Genomic DNA, 19,931 nt, shown 5'->3' with positions numbered 1-19,931 from the left:
TATATATATATATATATATATATATATATATATATATATATATATATATATATATATATATATATATATATATATATATATATATATATATATATACATATATATATATATATATATATATATATATATATATATATATATATATATATATATATATATATTTTTTTTTTTATATATATATATATATATATTTTTATAGTGCCTTTTAGTGTAATAATAATATAAAAATCCCCTTTTTGTGCGTCACATGTCTTTTTGTTTTTATTTTCACAGATTTTTCTAAAGTACATTTTAGAATAGCTTTTATATTGTTAATAATATTTTAAGAGGAACACTTAGCAGACAGAAGTATGTTTACTTGATTGTCTATACATAATTTTTTTAGAAAAATCAGGTTGAAATGTGAGAATCAAATATGCTTTCGAGGAAGATTTATTTGTTCATCACTGTATTAAACTGCATAGGTTTTAAAACTACAGAGATTTGATCATAAACCTAAGCATTGAATGTCGTCTTATTAAAACACATTATTGGGAGATAAAGTCGCAAGTGAAAAATCTCACTTCACTTCATATTTTAGGCCATGCAGATATCAAGGTCCACATCAAATGTCACGTTTGGGCCTTTGAATAAAAGTGAGTTTAAAAAAATTGTATTGTAATTGTAAACCGTATTGTCCTATAGGCTTACTTTATATTGTGAGCCATAAACGCCTGATGCATCAAATGCAAACCTATTTTATACTTTATACTCCATTAAAAAAGTAGTTTTCCCCTACATTTATTTCAGGCTTTACAGGGTTAAAGTTAATGCACTTCTCTCTGTCGAAGCTGCAAAAATGACATTTGCATTTCAGTTCACCGCTTGTCATTCCACGGGTTCGGAAAGACACGAGAGTGAGTAAATAAAGACTCTGAAAGACCCGTGCCTTTGTAAAGCATCGGCCGTCTCGCAGCAGCTTCCCATGCCCCCATCGTTTCAGTCAAACGCTTTTTTTCCTTCGTCGGTTTGTGTTCTCCGGTCCGAGGCTCTGTCAGGTGGCAAAGTGGCATCGCAGCCAGCGTGAGTGCGGTGATTTCCCCAGAGCGCTCATTTACACCGCGTCCCCGTCCTCGCACAGCGAGAGCTGATGGATTTTGATGACGGGAAGCGAGTTGTGCGGGGGAGGCTCGGGCTGCGGAGGATCCATTCTCACGCAGCAGCACGTCCTCAGCAGGTTCTTCCCGCACATTCCCGCCACTTTGGCTCCCACGCTCACCCCCGCGCTGACCCCGGTCGTCCCCGCCGACGACGTCCGGGAAGGGGCCTGCCATTCCCGGCCGTCCCGCGAGGACGGGCTGCGGGAGAGAGCGACGGAGGAGGACGGGCTCAGGCGGGACGGGTTGTCGCGGCTGGTCAGGCCCAGGATCTGAGACTGGCCGTGCCGGGGGCTGTGGCTCTGGTAGAGAGCGTGGGACGTCGTTGATCTCTTGCGGAGGCAGCGGGCGCCCAACACGCTCAGGAAGGCTTTCTTAAACTCCTGACTGGAGCAGGGGTAGATGATGGGGTTGATGCAGCTGTTGAAGTAGCCCAGCCAAAACGTGATCTTAAAGACGGTGTCCGAGGGTCTGTAGGTCGGGAAGATGGAACCTAGATGTAGGAAAAGGCATTGTTTAGTCAAATTCATCAAGGGAATCATTGTAAGGCTAAATAAATTCATGATTATTCAGATCATTTTATACATATGTATATATGTATATATATGTATATATGTATATGTGTATATATATATGTGTATATATATATATATATATATATATATATATATATATATATATATATATATATATATATATATATATATATATATATATATATATATATATATATATATATATATATATATATATATATATATATACATATTTCATGGTCCGTTTAAATACTCGATTCTGATTGGCTGGCAGGTATGCAGTACAATCTTTTATGCACAGGTAGCTTCAAGTCAGTTTATACACCATTCTGTATTAATGTGCTGCTTTAACTGATGCGCACACACACACACACACACACACAGATGGAGAGGAGATCACAGATAGTTCTGCACACACACAAACAAACTTGTCACAGATGCCCCGTGACTGTTATTAATAAAATAGCCTAGAAATACTATGTGTATATATATATATATTGAATAGTTCAGATGCTAACTCCTCTAACTTTAGCTTCTGAAATCTTCTTATATATACATTACGCACACACTGACAAAAAAGCAGATGAGTTTCAGGTGTTTTAGGTTAGATGCATATAAAAAATATACATTTTAAGCATGTAACCATGCATGTGCTGTAAAAATCTGAAAGTATAGATCTGTACGACAATCGGTCCATGCTTTGGGGATTTAAAGACGGTTTTAGCGGTTTCAGTCTCTCTGTGAAAAAGATTGAAGACTCGTCTCTGTCACGCGGTGGGGATGATTAATGGGAGCTGAAGTGAACAGATAAGGAACAGAAAATGAGAAAGGTTACATCTGGGAAAGAGAAAAACGTGTGAGCGCTTCTGAAAGCATGGTTCTCGCCGCCGCTGCCTCTGTGTGACAGGACGGATAACTACGTCATGCATCACAATGCCGGCCAAGTCTTTTTATAGCATCTGATCTGATCTCACGCTGGAACGTTCCTCCGTTAATCAAGGTTAATAGTTTTATTCAAATTGCCATCATAAATCCGGCTCAATATGATCAGAGAAAGACCTTTCAAAGGAAGGGAATTGTTCGGCGTTATAAAGGACAGAGGCACAGGAAAGAAAACCACATCGATATATATTTAACCGTTCACACACCCACTGGATTTTCCATATCGGTCGCACCCTCAAAAGAATTAAAGTGTCTACCTGCTGGCCTTGAGATGCAGCACCTGTCGTCGGAGCTGAAAGCTGTGGGAGAAGTCTCTAAACGCCTCACACAGACTGAGCTTTAGTCTTCTACAGTTACTGTCCACCGGGTCATATTTCACACTGAAATTGATTTATTTTGCATTTAAAAAACGTTTAGTGACATTTTCATTTCACTTTTTTTTACCATAAATTGTCATCATAGTAATAAAACAGATATTTTGTTCATGTATCTATATGCAAATTTATGTAATTCCTTCATTCAAAAAAAAAAAAAAATCCCCAATTAAACGCATTTAAACTACAAATTATCATCAAAACATATTGTGACTATAATACATAATATTTATTATTTTTTATTTATTTGTATGTGGGTAGTTGTGCGTATTGTTCTGTGGTGTGACAGCAAAAAAACCTTTTTTTAAATTATTTTTCTGTCACACTATAAGTCAACTACCCATGTACAATTTATTTGTAATTAAAAATTATTATTATTATTATTATTATTATTATTATTATTGTTTAATTTTTATCACTTCATTTTTATGTTGGTTTGAAACATTTATTTTGACTATTTTTCATGACATTACGCAGTAATTAACTGTAACACAAAATATTTATTTATCTGTAATTTATTTCAAAACATGTAAACATTTACAGCTACTTACTGTATTTAGATTTTTGAGTGAAATGTAACCTGGAAATGCTTTATTTTGACAATTAAACACATTTTTAACCACGAATTGTAATCATAGTAATATATCATGACTTATGCCGATAATAATAAAAATTACATTTAAATATAAAACCCTTATCTGCATGTACAGTTGATTTATTTATTTGTATAGATTTCTTTGATTTTGGAGAGAAAAATAACCTGGAAATGCTTTGTTTATTCATTATTTTGATGACAACGTTCTAATAGAAAAACTATATTTTAAAAGTGAATTATAATCTGGTCTTGACTAGTCTTCATTCATCCAGCTTCTGACAGTTTTATCAGGAGTCACAACACGCTCTAATGTATAAAGAGAGATAACAATATAAAAATGGAAACATTAAATGACCGATGTTCCGCTCTATCCCGAGCGATGTGTGCAGAAATATAAATAGCGTATCCGATGTAATGATGCATTAAATCGAAAGACGTCAAAACGAGAAAACAAAAGCAATTTGGTCCGAGCCCATAACGATAATGACTGAACCTCAGAAACGTCTTCTGCTGGGAAAGTGTGAGACTTCGAGTGCGTCTGCGGAAAACGGCTCTCCTGTAAAGACTAAGCAATGAAAGGAGGTGTTTGTCGGGTCAGCTTCCATTAAAGGTTATGTCCTCGGCGTGCTGAGGTGTGCTTTAAAGCCCGTTTACGAGGACGGAAATAAACAGCCATACATCTGACGCTAAATCATATGTATACCACAGTGTCCTTGACAGCCGGATCTTCAGTTAGTCATCATTAATAAGGGCCTCTGAGCATGCCTGGTGTCGTCATACATTTCTACAAACAAACAGAGACCTCTGACACGGTCTTATAATACGCTCGGTACAAAAAGTGACCGGGATGTTCTCAGGAAATTGTGACATTTGTATCTGGAAATATCTGCTTTGAAAGGAAGTCATCAGGCCCAAAGGAGACCTTACGTTCAGATTAGTGTTTTTCGACGGGGTTTTCGACGGCCAATAACCTCCAATCCCTACTATGCGATTACAGCCTTGAAAACTTACCAATAAGTATTATTACTGTAAAGCTGCTGTAAGCTACTGTAAGTCTGAAACGGGGTTAGTTCGCTAAAACCGATACCATAGAGCGCTTTTTGCTCCTTGAAATCTAAATAATAGAAAATGCACTACGTCCATATTAAATAAAACTAAACCAATAAATAAATAAAGCTAACTTTGAAGTTAACGTGAAAGCAATAGTGCATTATAAATAGAAAATCGAATTCAAAATAGAAGCAAATAACATTGGTTTGGAATACACATACTTTTAAAATATAAACACGTCTGTTTTGGTGGTATTATTCATAATCAAAATGCTATAATCTTTTTTTTTTTGGTTTCTGTTTTAGTACGTGTTAGCATACATACTACTTAGTATACACATTAGTGTTTTTTTTGTATTTTAATCCAAGAAAGGCAAATTTAATCATAATGTAAGCTTAGCTTGTGTCTGTTTGCAAATAGATTTGAGTTTATGATCCCACGCACTCAAACATGACAAATATTAAATGTATAATAAAAATGATCAGAGAAAGTGTTTTTGTCATGTTGTCACATTCTAGTTTTGTTAATGTTTTTAATTTGATTTTCAGTTTTAGTCATTTTGTTGAGTTTTTTTCTGAAGTTTTAGTTCATCATTTTAGTGCTTACACAAAACCTAAACTAATATTTGTAACATTTTTTTTCGAGTTTTTGAATTCGATTTTATTTTAAGTCATTAAAATGCTTTTTTTAATGTTTTTTAGCTTTTGTTAAAATAAAGCATCGAATAAAATAAGCATTTCAATAAAAGGGCTACAACAAGCATCGCGTTATTTTCAAAATGCACAACTTTGGTATAAATCTATCAAATAACGTGCTTTATTTCAGCAGCCTGGTCACTATATCAGTGTAAGTCTTGAGGAAACGGATGCCATTGTCTGAGAATGACTCAACCGCTCTCGAAAACTGAAAACATTTCTGTGAGCTTTCCTTAATGTCCAGCCCGCAGCTCTTAAAATTAGTTCCGATATAATACCAACCACAGCAGATACCGATGCCCGTTATTTATTGAAGCCTCACGGAGCCCAACTGCATTTTACTCTATTTACGCATCCAGTCTGCAAACGCTTTCAAGAACGCAGGATGACTGAGCTCGTTTTCAATTTCATTTCTTTCAGCCTGAGCGGCCCGGTGCCTCCTGCCTCATTTCCCGTGGTTCCCTGTCTGAGTAAATGATCAGAGAAAAGAGAGAGTTTATGCCACGAGAGAATTTCAGACATGAATTCGGTGTTAAAGATTCGCCGAGGGCCCGCGCATACGTCACGGTACGACCGTGTTCTCCTTCAAATACATGCAGTGGTTCAGTTCACGCCTGTCTGACGCAGGTTTGCCTGGAAATAGATGACACACAGAGCTAGAGGTCTACTGGTGACTACAAAGCTCCTGAACATCCACATACGGGCACCGAACGGTTTCTGCTGGGATACCGTATTAGCAGTTAATGTCCTTAAATAAAGTACAATTTTTACGTTTAGTCGCTTAGCTGACTCTTTTATCCAAAGACACTTACAAATGAGGACAATATAAGCAATCCAATTCAACAAAAAGCAATATCTGATACTGAAGTGCTAAGAAAAGACCTTTTCGTTTTTTAGTAAATGCTTAATGTTTTTCTCATGCCATTTCTTTATCATTTATTTAGCAATTTCTAGGTACTTTTTTTGTTTATTTTTTTTTTCAATGCTATATGAATTAGTTTACACTTATTTACACTAAAAACTTTTATGATGCAAAAAAAGCATTTCTACTTCAGAATGTCATGTTTAATTCTATACTTGCCATTTCTTTGTAATTTATTACAAGAAGGTGAAGATTGTTTCTACCATTTTTGTCAGTGCTTTAGAGTATTTAATGATATTATATTTTATTATATATATTTTTATATTTACACTGTAAAAACCTTTTTTCTTTTACTACTGTGTGCATTTCTTTATTTCTGTAAATTGTTTCGACATCAAACTGTTTTCAGTGATGCGCAAAAATGTACACTATTTTGTCACAATAATTTAAAATGAAACCTAATTTAATGATTTTAAACAATGCTTTAAATGCTACAAATTAATTTAGGCTTCAAAACATAATTATACGAAGCATTTGCAGATAATGAATTTCATTTGTTTTAATATACATTACTTTTATTTTGCTAAAGATTGCATTTAAAATTAGCATTAAGCTAACTTAGTCTTAAAGATTAAGATCAAAAAGATTTAAAATAGCGGAAGTGATTAAATATCTAATGAAAAAAAAATTAAGAATAAAGATGATCATTTTTAACATAATTAATCAATAAAGTTGTTATATTGTTTACATAATTTTAGATTTAGTATTTAATGAATGTATTGTAATTATTACCAAAAAAAATGCCATGTTGCTAGAGTGTTCATGTTATTGGTTTCTAACTGACTTGCTTGACCCATAAAACTTCAAAATAATCCCTAACAAAATAATTATATGGTAATCTGTTTTCTATAGTGATGTTTTGTGAGGATTTCCTCTAAAGGACTGTTTTCTTTGGCTTCAATGGCTGCATAGGGGTTTGTTCTGTGTGTCTTTCATTAGGTCATTATGTTTATGCAGTATTATAATACCGATTGTGGTACTTTAATGCAGTGGCTGTTCCTAAGACTCAACCAAGCATTAAAGTGATTCTCCCCTCACTGCTCCTACTGTATTGGAAGCATCGAGGGAAGATTTAAAAGGAAGAATGTCTGTCCGAAGGACAAATTCTTCATCCTAATACCCACATTTGTCAGCAAAATCCCCTCGATATTGCCACACAGCATCTATATGAAGTCTTTCGGCTCCAGCCGTCCATGCAGTGATGAAAATAGCATGTAATTACTTTACCGGGAAAACCATTAACCTGTTGTTTTTAATTATCACAAACTAAACGCCGACTTCATTACGAGCCTCTTTACAGCGAGATGTCATACATGCGAAAATAGATTTTCATCGACCGGAGTAACATTAAACGGACAACTTTCCTATTGAAGGTGGTGTTTTAGATTTCACTGTTACTAAACGCGGTTTGCAGAGCCAGGGTGTGCTGTGTTTTGTCTCAAACTGAGTCATACTGATAAGGTCACCGAATCCCCGGAGCTTTATTAAACACTCTATTATCTGCAATTTAATGCCGGTTAATTAGCAAGCAATTCAATATCGTGCAAATCGTGTTTCTTACAAATCTCAAAGCCGATTTAGAATCATTTTCATGTCCTTTCGGGCTCCCGTGTTTACCACAGATGCATAAGAGCATGCTATTCGTTTGCATTGGCTTCGCAATAATACCGGTTACTGAGTTCCTTCTCTTTTTTTGAGACCTAATAGACTCAACTATGTGATTTAACTCTGACTGACCTTGAACCGAAAGGTCTCGCTAGAGCCCTACTGCAGGGGTGGGAAATATAATAACAGCTAAAATTCATATCTGGGGAACCCGAGAAGCTCTGCTGTGCATTAAGGGAATTACAGATCGTTCTGAGTCTCTGTGAATCTCATTTCTGAAGCCAAGCATATTGCGTAAACACCCGTGACCCTGTTGTCTGAGAGAACGCTCTAAAAGAAGGTTTAAGCAAACATCTTTTAAAGCACTGGCACAATAAACAGTTCTGCTGCTCTACGAGATTCGCAGAGCCACAAGCGAGTTGATTCTTTCGACCTGTTTACATGCTAAAATCGCTAAAGCGCTAATAGCCGAGGCCTGCGAGGACTAGATATTTGACCAATCTTCTCGATTCTCCACATGGCAGCGTTTCACACACTTGAGGCTATTATTTTCCCATCTTCTAGCATTTGGAAAAATCTCTGCGCATTTGACTTTTAGACAGAAAACCAAAAAATAGGCCTTGTGCACGTCTAACTCATTTCTGTCAAGGGACGGCATGAAAATCACACACACAGACCAGATATTTCACACAATTCAAAGAGCTTGTCATCTCAATGTTAACTAAGACTTTTTAGACATGCATGCTGTTATCGTAGTCTTTTTGATATTTTGGACATTGGCATAGAGGTCAATATTTGAGGTAAGCTGGTTCACTTATTCAGTACTAAGTACAATTCCTATTGATCTGAATGGGGAAAGGTCAACATCTGCTTAACTTTGCCAGGTTGCAAAACCATCAATACAGTCAGACACCATTTTTGCTTTTGTAGCTATAAATCACTTTTTTTCCTGTTAGTCCAAAATAATTCCAACACATTACAGAAAGGAAAGAAAACAGTCAATGTTTTTGCCAAACAGGTCTAGGGGTCATTTGCAACATATGGTGACAATATTCAAAATACTGAAGAGTTCCATAGAAAAAACCCTTGTTCTACTTAACCTTCTGCAGTCCATAAAAAAGCGAGTATATCATGAATCCATTTTCCAAACCGTCTTTTTGACTTGTCCAGAATCACTACAGTACACCTAAGTGTTTATATTTTGACTATTTGAACTGGTTCGTGTAGGTACTGCTGTGGAATAGCCCGGTACCTGCGTGATTCGCCTTAGACTTCAAAAGGGAGAAGTAGATCCGGCTACATTCTTCCGCAACGCTAAACGTTACCGACTGCAGTTTAAAGCTTTCTCCATTGGTGTTACCAATGATAAAACCATGTTTAAAGGGATCATATGCCATTGCACATTATTTTGTGTATTTGGTGTAATGCAATGCGTTTACACTGTTTAAGGTTCAAAAAGCACATTATTGTTGTTCATCTCTTCCCCGCCTTTCCTACAAAGCTCATCCTTCAGAAAAGCATGGAGTGCTTTGATTGGCCAGCTATCCAGTGCATTGTGATTGGCCAAATACCTCAAGCATGTGACAAAAATGTTCTGCGCCTTACTATATTTGAAATATAAGTTTTCGTGGCAGCGGCAACAATACTATGGTGAGGATAAAAGTTACACCTAGTGTTATGCAAATCTTCCAACAAAGGGTTAATGAGGTGTTTTAGGAAAGCTAAAGAAAAATAAAGTATAACTTTAAGCTGGGGACTATATGTTGGCATGCTGCGCTCAAGGCTATCAGAGCAGACTCATGTATTTATTTAAATGCATCTTTAGTGTGACAATGAATATTCATGACAAAAAAAGATAGGAATAAAAGTAATTTTGAGATAAATACATCCGTGAATGATCCTAAACTAAAAGGTGGGACATTTTTCTTACAGCCTTCAGTTCCACAAGCATTCTGTTACATTAAACGCACTACAAATGCATTTGTTGGCATAGATTTGGCAGAAATATTAACTTTCACAATCTGGTATTTGCTTATGATCAAATGTAAAAAGTGAGACACTTACCGATCGGAAGAACCAGGAAAAACGGAAGCCAACAAAGGACGAAGCATCCAACCACGATGCCCAGGGTCTTGGCGGCTTTCTTCTCTCGGGAGAACTTGAGCAGACGCAATGCAAAGTGCGTCCGGTTGCGCAAGGCCTCGTCCTCGGACACCGTGGTGTTCCCGCGATGTATCCGCAAAGTTACGGCCTCGGTGGCGTGATCAGACTTTTCTGTTTTCTGTCCGCTAATCAGTCCTCGGGTCTCCCTCCTCGCGACCACGTAAACGCGGCAATACATCGACAAAATCACCACTAGGGGAAGATAGAAGGACCCTAAAGCGGAGAAAATGGCATAGCCGGGTTCTTCTGTTATCTTGCATATAGATTCGTCCTCCGGCGCCGGTTCCTTCCATCCAAAAAGAGGTCCAATTGAAATGGTAATGGACAGAGCCCACAAAACAATGAGTGCAAGCAATGCCCGTCGCTCCGTTACAATGGATGGGTATTGCAGAGGATAACTAACGCCGATATATCGGTCCACTGAAATAACACACAAGCTCATGATTGAAGCAGTGCAGCACAAGACATCCATTGCCGCCCAAACGTCACAAAACGGGCGTCCGAAAATCCAACGACCCAACATTTCAAAGACCGTAGAAAACGGAAGAACGGTAGAGCTCAGCAAAAGATCGGCAACTGCCAAGTTCACGATGAAGTAATGCGTAACTGTGCGCAGATTGCGATGGCAAGCCACCGAGAGGATGACCAGGATGTTGCCCAGAACGCCAAAGATGATGAAGATCGCCAACACAATACCCAGGACGACGGCCTTCACGACGTTCAGCTCCGGGACGAGAACCTGGCTGCAGTTGCTACAGTTTTCGGGGAACGACTCCGGGGTCATGTTGTCTTTGAGGGGAATCATCTGTTCAAAATGTCCAGGCATTTAAAAAAAAAATCAGTTTGATTTGCACCTTAATATTGGACTCCCTCCAAAAAAAACACTGAAAACGGCACTACTGCATTGGCCTTTGTACAAGAACGTTGGGGCATTTCCAGCATCGCAATGAAGGAGCGTGATGAAATTTAACCTGTTGTGTCTCATTCCTCATTTCTCCTAGATGAGCTTTTAATGATGTATGTTCGTGGAAAATAGCTGTGGGTGAAGGAATAAACAAGAGGAGCTAAACATATTATGCTGCGGAGAATGTCAGATTCTTTTGTCATGAAGTCATAAATTCAAGGGTTGTTTTGACATGTTCATAACCATGTGCAGCTGCAACATCATACAGAACAATGAGAATGACACAAGCGTCGTTGCTGCAATCTGTGTGATCTATTAAGGTACAAAAGAGGTTTGTCTGTAGTTTCCAGGCATTAGGTTTGATGCACGAGTGATCTTTTTTAGATATGCATCAATGCATCGACGTGCGAAGGTGTCGAATCGTTCTCCATCTCTCTCTGCACATTCATAAAGCACTGTTGATGTTTTAGCGCACTTTGTAAAACAAGAACTTGTCGTCTTTTCGCACGCGTCTGCAGCGGTTGGAAATAGTCCACACGGTGCCGAGGGTCATTTCAGAATCGGATCCGCATTCAAAGTCTGCACGGAGTTGGCTGATGCCACTGAGGTTGCAAAGCGGATAACAAGGACAAAGCTAAAAGCACTTTGGCATACGCTGAGGAGATATTTTTGGCTGAAGAGCAGTCACACAGTTTTTTAGGCGAACGGCTTCAATCAGGAGAGGTCTGGTCGAAAAGCAGCCATGCTGGTTCGTTTTGAAGACAGATGAACCCTGAAAAGAGACACAGAAAATGGAGCTTAATCACTGAAGTGGATTCATTTATCAGACAGGCAACTTTTAAAGCATCGCGCGTGCATTATAATGAAGTGTGCAATCGTTTGGCATAAAATTATGAGCCAGTTCCAGCGGATAATGATATATAGATTCATTAATTCTTATTTCTCCGATAAAATGCCCGCAAATGGATTTCTCTCCATGAGGGATCCTCAACAAAACAAGTGCTTTTATTAATATGTTTCTCCTGAAGCGATTCATTCACCGTGTCAAATACAAAATCACATGGGACAACAAAAAATGAACAGTTGCTGTAATACGCACCAACTAAAATGTTCTCATTTTTCCAAAGAATGGATATTAAAATGCTACATTTAATCTATTCCAAGACAAATTAACCAGTCTAAATTAATCAGGTTAGTGATGATTTGCCATACTCTTAAATGGAAAACTTAGAGCTGTTTTGCATTTAAGAGTATAGCTAAAACTTAAATGTGCTAAAAAATATGATATTAAATCTGTAAATAATGAGCTCATTAACATATGACTGCCCGCATTTACATATTAACTGCTGTTTAATATTCGACGACTTAGCCCACTAGAAAAAACTGAATTATGTGAGAAAAGTACCTCTGTTATTATTGTATTGATGTAATTCATAAGTCTTAAAGGTACAGTAACCTAAATCTGGGAGTGACTGGAAACTGGTACTGGGAGAGAGAACAAAAATAATTGTAAGCCAAACCAGTAAAAAATATTATTTTACATACTTTTAAAACTGTTTGTGCACATTATTTTCATCGAATGTTGTCTACAGCCCTGATCATCAACAGAGACCAGAACACCTAGATGAGCTCCAGAGACAGATCACGGGAATCAGACACATACAAACACTTTCTCTCTCACACACACACACACACACACACACACGCACGTCTACAATTTAACTGGAAAAAAGCATTGGTTTCAAAGGAGAACAGGCCCCCAAATGAGCCTGGTTTCTCCCAAGAGTTTTTTTTTTATTTCTCTATTTTGTCACAGATGGAGTTTCTACCCTAGTAACCACACAGAAGCACCTTAGCAACCTCCAGTAATGCTCTGTCAAGCACTCGTATTTTCTGTAGAACATGCAGAACCCAAGTTTCATACTGTTTCTGTGCGAAGGAAACCACAGATGCAGAAAACGACCTTTCACAGGGGTTTTAACGAGATCGTGTCCTGTGAGACTCTGGCCGGCTCTGAACGAAGCCAAACAGCAACAGATTTTTTTTTTTTTGTACCTCGCAGTTGTGAAAAACGTACCCACTGGGAAAAAACGCAAGGCTGCCTCAAAAAAACAAAAAAATCAGACAACGTTTTCATTTTTGCTGTTTTCATGCTCTCTAATTCCCACTTTAATCAAGCCCATTCTTTTCTTACGCAGAAAAAAGCTTAGTAAGTTAAGAAAACGTATTTAATAACACTCAAATATCGCATCACTTCAGGCATGCGATATTTGAGATATTTTTCAACAAAGACGTATTGGTTTGTTTCTTTTGTGACATTTCTGGCTTCCTGACCTTTTAGAAATTAAAATCTTCTGTCCTGTCCTGTCATTTTTTTTTACCTTAACCGATGTTCTGCCAAACGGCATCAGCAGTATCAGACAGACGGGAAAGTTAATCTTTTTTGCCGTCTGTTGCTTCTCTATTTATAATGATGTCAGAATAAATTTGACTGTGCGAGGCCGTGACAGCGAGTCTGCACGCATACAGGAAAACACTTGATCATAAACCGCACGCGTGCTTCATTTTCAACAGGAAAAAAACGATGATCTTTTTCATTACCCCGCTGTTATTTTTTTCCAGATTGACACTAATTACTTCTAACGAGATCGCCTGCCATCCGTTTGCGACTCTATCAATTAACTTTGAGAGGAGAAACGCACGCGGGCTTAACACTCCTACTCAGACGCGCTCACGTTTCCGACATTAGCAGGAATATTGATCTGATTTCCAGCTTAATGAGGCACAGAGGTGACTCTCTCGCTGCTGGCTGGACACTACGGAGGTGTTAGGACACAAAATTACTCAACCAGCAACTGTGCTTTAGAAAACACGAGCTGTTAGGCTGCTGCTGACACGCTCTCAAAAATAAAGGTTACCAAATATAGAAGAACCGTTAGGGTCAGTTCCTTAAAGAACTTTTCGGTTATGGGTTGTGAAATCAGCCATTTTTTAAAATCTGAAGAACCTTTTGTGCAATTAAATGCCCTTCATTAATACCAAAATCTGTTATTGTTGCATTAAGAAAGAGTTCGGGGTTTGACTTGTGCAACACTGGATTAACACAAAGTATTTGTATTTTTGTATTCTAGAAATGATCCAATTATTGCACTTCGAAACAAACCTATTACACATTCTCTTTCTTCTTTTTAATTTTTACATTTATATGCCATAACGAAGGTAATGTTTGGTGAGCTAATTTATTCCCTTGATTGGACATTCATTTATGAATTAGAAAATAATCAGCATTAAAGTCAACAGAAATATATATATAATAGTTCCTGTACTGTTTAAAAGTTTGGTTTCAGTGCAATTTTTTATGCATATTTTAATTGATACTTGTATTAAACATTTAACAAGGATGCAATACCTTCATCAAAAGAAACAATTAATAATTTTTTATTTTCTATAAATGCTGTTCCTTTCAACTGAATATTCATCAGAGAATCCTGACAAAAATGTAGCGTTGTTTTACCAAAAAAAATAGTTTTTTACAATATTTTCAATCAAATAAATGCAGCACTGGTGAACATAAGAAAGGTGTTGGAATGGTAGAGTATAAAATGTCAAGAAAGCGATTAGAAATCATATTTAAAATGACTTTTGGTCTGTTCGTATACTGCATATTTTGGCACATTTATACAAGCCATACACAGTTCAGAATTTCACTTGTTTGTGGATGTTAGGCACAAAAATGAATGATAAGTAGTATTTTTCCCACACACCTGGAGAAACAAAAGTCTTTTCACAGTCGGAAAAAATTATTGCATTTTAATGAAAGACAACAAAACATCAACAAACATGCACTGATGAATCATGCATAATACGACCACGAGTGTTCAATTTTGATTTCACGTTGCTTTTTAAAAAATAGTTTTTTTTTACCACAAATCCCCTGTCGCATTATCTCCTTTCCGCTGTTTTGTGAGTGTCAGCATTCATTTCCTCCTGTCTCCCGTCTAAGCGCAACTGCCATTGTATTTCCACACACAGGGGAGAGAAACTGAATCCCGTCCAGGGCTCGTGATGCTCAGCGGGATAACACTAGTGCTAGAAAGATAGTGGAGTTCAGTGTGCATTCAGCGGCCTCTGCGTCTCTGATCTCCCCGTCACGACATCAACCGGCGTCTGACCTTTGGGCCTCACCGTCCATGCTGATACGCCAGCTGTTCAGAGCCTCAGCTGGCTCGCTCCGAGCCGCCATGCTGCACTGAATACCGGCCCTCCTGCCTGAGCTACGCCGTCCGGCCCGTGCCGCTCTCTCCTGAGCTGCTATCAACGCTCATCATCTCCAGTTTAGTTGAGTTGACTAGCTCACCCAAGACATTTGCTGAAAATGTAGACCTTTCAAGGTGTAGATGGGATTTTGGAGAAATGTGGCATTGCATCACTTGTTCAGCAATGGATGCTCTGGAGCGAATGGGTGCCGTCAGAATTGAAGAGAGTTGAAAAGTCCACCTCTCCAGTCCATCATGCAGGACACCATATGTAATAATCAAATGAATGTTTTTAACTTCAAACTGCTGCTTCTGGCTAAAATATGGATCTAAAATCTATAATCCATAAAAATGTTTTTCCTGGAGAAAAAGGTCATCGGAGAGAAATCCGCACACGATCAATTATAAGTGAAAACAAGTGTGGGTGAGAGAAAACAGGAGATGGACTTTTCCACTCGAGGAAGTGAAAAATTATTTAAAATTATAAAACACCAGCTGGTAGACGCTTTCTGACGGCACCCATTCACTGCAAACATTATGTAATGCTATTTTCTCCAAATCGGTTCCGATGAAGAAACAAACTCAACTCATCTACATCTCATGGCCTGAGGTTGGGTAAAATTACAGGAAATGTTTGTTTTGGGGTGAACTATTCCTTTTAGGAGCAGCGCTCAATCAGATTGACAACGCTCGCCTACGGTGAGGGACACAACCGAAGCATTTGTTGTTTTAGTCCTCGAGCAAACAGTAAATTAAACTGACAGCCAGATGATTTTCACTAACATCAGTAAGATACCCTGAGCTTTGCCAGACTGGCACCCATATGGTCGTGCACATGAAATGATTCTTCGAAACAGCTCATCACAGAAGCAAGCTTCTAGAGATACGTCTTACGTTCAATATTACATATTTACATTTAATCAAGGAGGAAAGAGGAAAAAGTATGGAATGCAGTTCCTTTTAATATGATTGCTAATTAATAATTAAGAAGCTAATTAAGACTTGTCATTTGTATTGCTCTTTTCGTGCTTCTGTTTTATTGTAGCACTTTAGGTTTAAGAAAAGCGGATTTTAAATAAAAAGGCATTATTATTATTAATCATAATATTATTACAACATAAAATTCGGCCAAAAATTAAAACTATACTATAATTTAATACAGTAATTTAAAACTATTTTCACCTAATTCAATATATATTTTTAATTCATTTCTGGTATGAATTAATGAATTGAGTCGGATTCATCGATGCTAAAAAGTCTTTATTTTTTAAAAAAAAATTAAAACTAACAAGGCTAGTACACTTTTATCTACAAACTTTAAAATATAATAAATGTATTTTTTTATATTTTAATCGGTTCATATTATTTTTGTCTATACAATGTAAAATATTACAATGCAAAACCTCAGACCTCATTGGTTCTCACCCAGTCACATGACTAAAAAAACAACAACACACATTTTATATGACTTATTCATAAGACGTGAAATACAGTCCTTTTGCTATAGTCTGGTTACTTTTATAATAATAATAATAATAATAGAAGCAGCATACCGTTTTATATAGTCAATATTTCTTTCAGACTGATCAATTCCTTAAGTACTTCAGAAGAGTCTCTATTATTCATTAACAGTCTGTGAATTATCAAGGTCCGACAGTCTCGCTCGATCCGCTGGGTTTCAGCTCAGTGGTCTCTCCACAACCTGTAGGCCACGTTCGCTCCGACTGAGATTAAATCACAATTATTGGTCTTCTTTGCCTAGCACTTATCACAGCCCTGCAGGGCCGCACAATAACCAGAGCCGCGGCGCTCTCCCTGTAATCGCCAGAGCCTCCGCTCAAATTAATGGATACGCTTGCCCGCTTTTACATAAAGAGAGGTAAATATTTAGGCTTCACCGCTGAAAGGTAATTCAAGTCGTGGCTTCCTAATGTACAGGCTTCAAAAAGACAGAAAATGAGTTCCGCCGTGACTCTGTGTTTATGTAGCATCAAAGTGTGAGGGTGAAGGGGCAAAGCGGACAGGGCTGTATCTCTCCTGATTGAAAGCTCAGGCCTTTCCTCTTCAGGAAGACGCATGCCGAGAGGCTCACGCTAGTCTTCCCTCTTTGTCACGAGCGAAAGGAAGCGGAGTGATTTGAATTTGGGGGTGGTCGTAGCCTATGGAAATTTGGCTGCTATCCGAAACAATTAAAAAAATGTACATCTAAGGATCTGATGTAACTGCAATAGCACATTTATGGAATTATCTGGTTTTTCACCATTTTAAACACTTTTTCTGCTTTACCTGCTTATTCAGATTGAGTGTGTGTGTGTGTGTGTGTGTGTGTGTGTGTGTAATAACTGCATTTATCTATTAAATATTTTAATATTAAACATATATATATATATATATATATATATATATATATATATATATATATATATATATATATATATATATGTGTGTGTGTGTGTGTGTATATATACAGTATATGTGTGTGTGTGTATATATAATATAGCAATATGAACATTATAAGCTTAAATAGTCATGCAAGTCTTAATCTAATATCTTCATTCTGCTACAAAAAGCACATTATATCGTGTAATAAAACCATTTTTATTTGCTATACCAAAATCAGGAACTCGTAAGAACAAAATATACTCATAATTTGCCTGTCCATTTCCTCCATTAATAAACATAAGATTCTAAACAGCCTGCTATCGTGAATGAAAAGCAACAGCATTGTTCTCAGGCGTGTGTGTGTGTGTGTGTGTGTGCTTATTTTCAAAATATGCACACCGTCACAGTTCCCATTTTCTGATTCAACAGTTTGTTTTTGAGCAGAAAGAATCGAAAGAACAATTCTCCATTATAATCCAACTATTTTAGCTCCAGTCAATACAAGACGACAAGAGTAACCTTTCCGTGTTGCCCATCATGCATAAATCATTGTGACAGCTGGGAGAGGATGCAGAAATCTCTGGAACACACAGCTGATCAATGCATTAGCCTGCATCAGTATGCACCGACACAAGCGCTAAAAACGCGATCGCACTCGATCCCTTATCGTAAAGAGCGCGAACTGAACGCGTACGCGAAGTTATCAAAAGCAACCTGTAGACTCGCTCCAGCGCGCGTCACACGAAGTTTGCAAACGGGAAAAAGACTAGGCTATTTCTAACGTATTATGCGTAATGATTGCGCGCTCGGGGTTGTCGGGCAGCTGCGAGACCGCTTGGACACTCACCTCAGCAGCGCGTCGGCGAACGCGAGAACTCGATCCGGAGGTGTTTGGGTAGACGCACGCGCGGCGCGTATCCGGTTCATCGCTTCGATACCTCCTGTCATCGCCGTGGAAACGGCAGATCTCGAGTTCAGCGAGTCAAGTGTAGTTCTGCGTTTCCACGCGCGCATTTAAGCGGAGGGGTCCTCGGGACATCGGCGTTTCTCAGAGGAGGTGACAGCGAGTGAGTCATGGCGCCCCGCGCCGCGCCGCCTTCTTTACGCACAAACTTTGGTGCCGCTGCGCTCTGGGCTCGCAGATGTGGACGTGGCCATTGGCCAGCGATGGCACATCACCTCAAAGAAGAGTGAATCAGCTGCTGACGCGATTTCTGGTTAAAATAGCCTCCGACGTCTAGAAAATGAAAATAGACATGAGGAGAGTGGTTACCCGAACTCACGCGAGGTGAACCGAACTGTGAGAAACTTGCTAATGCACGAGTCTTATTTCGCCCCCTAATCAAAAAAACATATTATAGGCTACTTCGTTGCTGTTAATGAAGACATGGTTTGGAGATGTGCTTAGTTCACTAAATAAACATCCTCGGGCAATTCGAGGTGTACAGTAGATGAATTGGATTCTTCTGGATTTGGAGAAACCTCTTGCTCAACAATAGAGGCTGTTCGGTGAATGGGTGCCGTCAGAATGAGAGCTAATAAAAACATCACAAGTTATCTACACCACTCCGGTCCATCAGCTAACATCTCAGGCATCTTGTAAGAAACAAACCCCTCATTTAGACGTTTTAAACCTCGAACCATTGCTTCCAGCTAATAATAATAGCTCCTCCAGTGAAAAACATCCGTTCTTGTAACCAACATTATTGTTTGGAACCATTTTGGACTGTTTTTGGCTTGCAAACGGTGCATATTTCTCTCCCTATTCAGATTTTCATTGGAGAAAGCAACATTATGGATCATTTTATTTCATTTTCTATTTCTTCAAATGGTCTTTACGCCAAATACAGTGAATTATAACCTCTATTTCTTCTGTTTCCTCCATTAAATAGATGCTGATTCATTCTGCCGAACTCCAAAAATACAATACTGGTCTACACGACCGAAAAATAACTCAAATCTGATTCAAAACATGCAAATGTGACACCGTGATGCATCTGAGACGTGTTTGACTTCATGCCCGTGTACAGTATGAGATAGCCGTCATTGCATCAGGTTACACGGGAACCGAATTTAAACAAAAGCCAGTGCAATAAAAGCTTGACAAATCTATTAAGAAAACATACAAACAGGAGGGTTTGGTTCAGTTTATGCTTGCTATGTGAATTCTAATCTTAATCTGTTTTGTAGGCGACGCAATTAAATCACTTAGACCCACAAACGTCCAACAAAACTCACCTGTGAAAGTGTTCAGTTCACATTTACGGCGAGCTTTTCAGAGCACAAACCGCTCCGCATCAGCTTGACAAAGACCAGTGCCTTCCAAAAGCCCGGCGAGGAAACCGAAGGCTTTTACGTGCAGATGTTTAGA

At 38.2% G+C, this 19,931-nt stretch overlaps 1 protein-coding gene across 1 annotated transcript; it reads right to left on the bottom strand.

The window, feature by feature from the left end:
- Positions 1-207: 207 nt before the first annotated feature.
- Positions 208-18,758, bottom strand: adra1aa (adrenoceptor alpha 1Aa). Its single transcript, XM_043247559.1, has 3 exons — positions 18,408-18,758; positions 9,920-11,694; positions 208-1,629 (listed from the first exon to the last, which is right to left on the bottom strand). Exons 2-3 carry the CDS (start codon positions 10,842-10,844, stop codon positions 1,094-1,096), a joined length of 1,461 nt encoding a protein of 486 aa, XP_043103494.1. The 5' UTR covers positions 10,845-11,694; positions 18,408-18,758; the 3' UTR covers positions 208-1,093.
- Positions 18,759-19,931: the final 1,173 nt, after the last annotated feature.

Source organism: Puntigrus tetrazona, chromosome 8 (genome assembly GCF_018831695.1).
Source record: "Puntigrus tetrazona isolate hp1 chromosome 8, ASM1883169v1, whole genome shotgun sequence".
Taxonomy (NCBI): Eukaryota; Metazoa; Chordata; class Actinopteri; order Cypriniformes; family Cyprinidae; genus Puntigrus; species Puntigrus tetrazona.
Note: the sequence above shows the minus strand (reverse complement) of the source record. Positions and strands in the feature narration are given on the sequence as shown.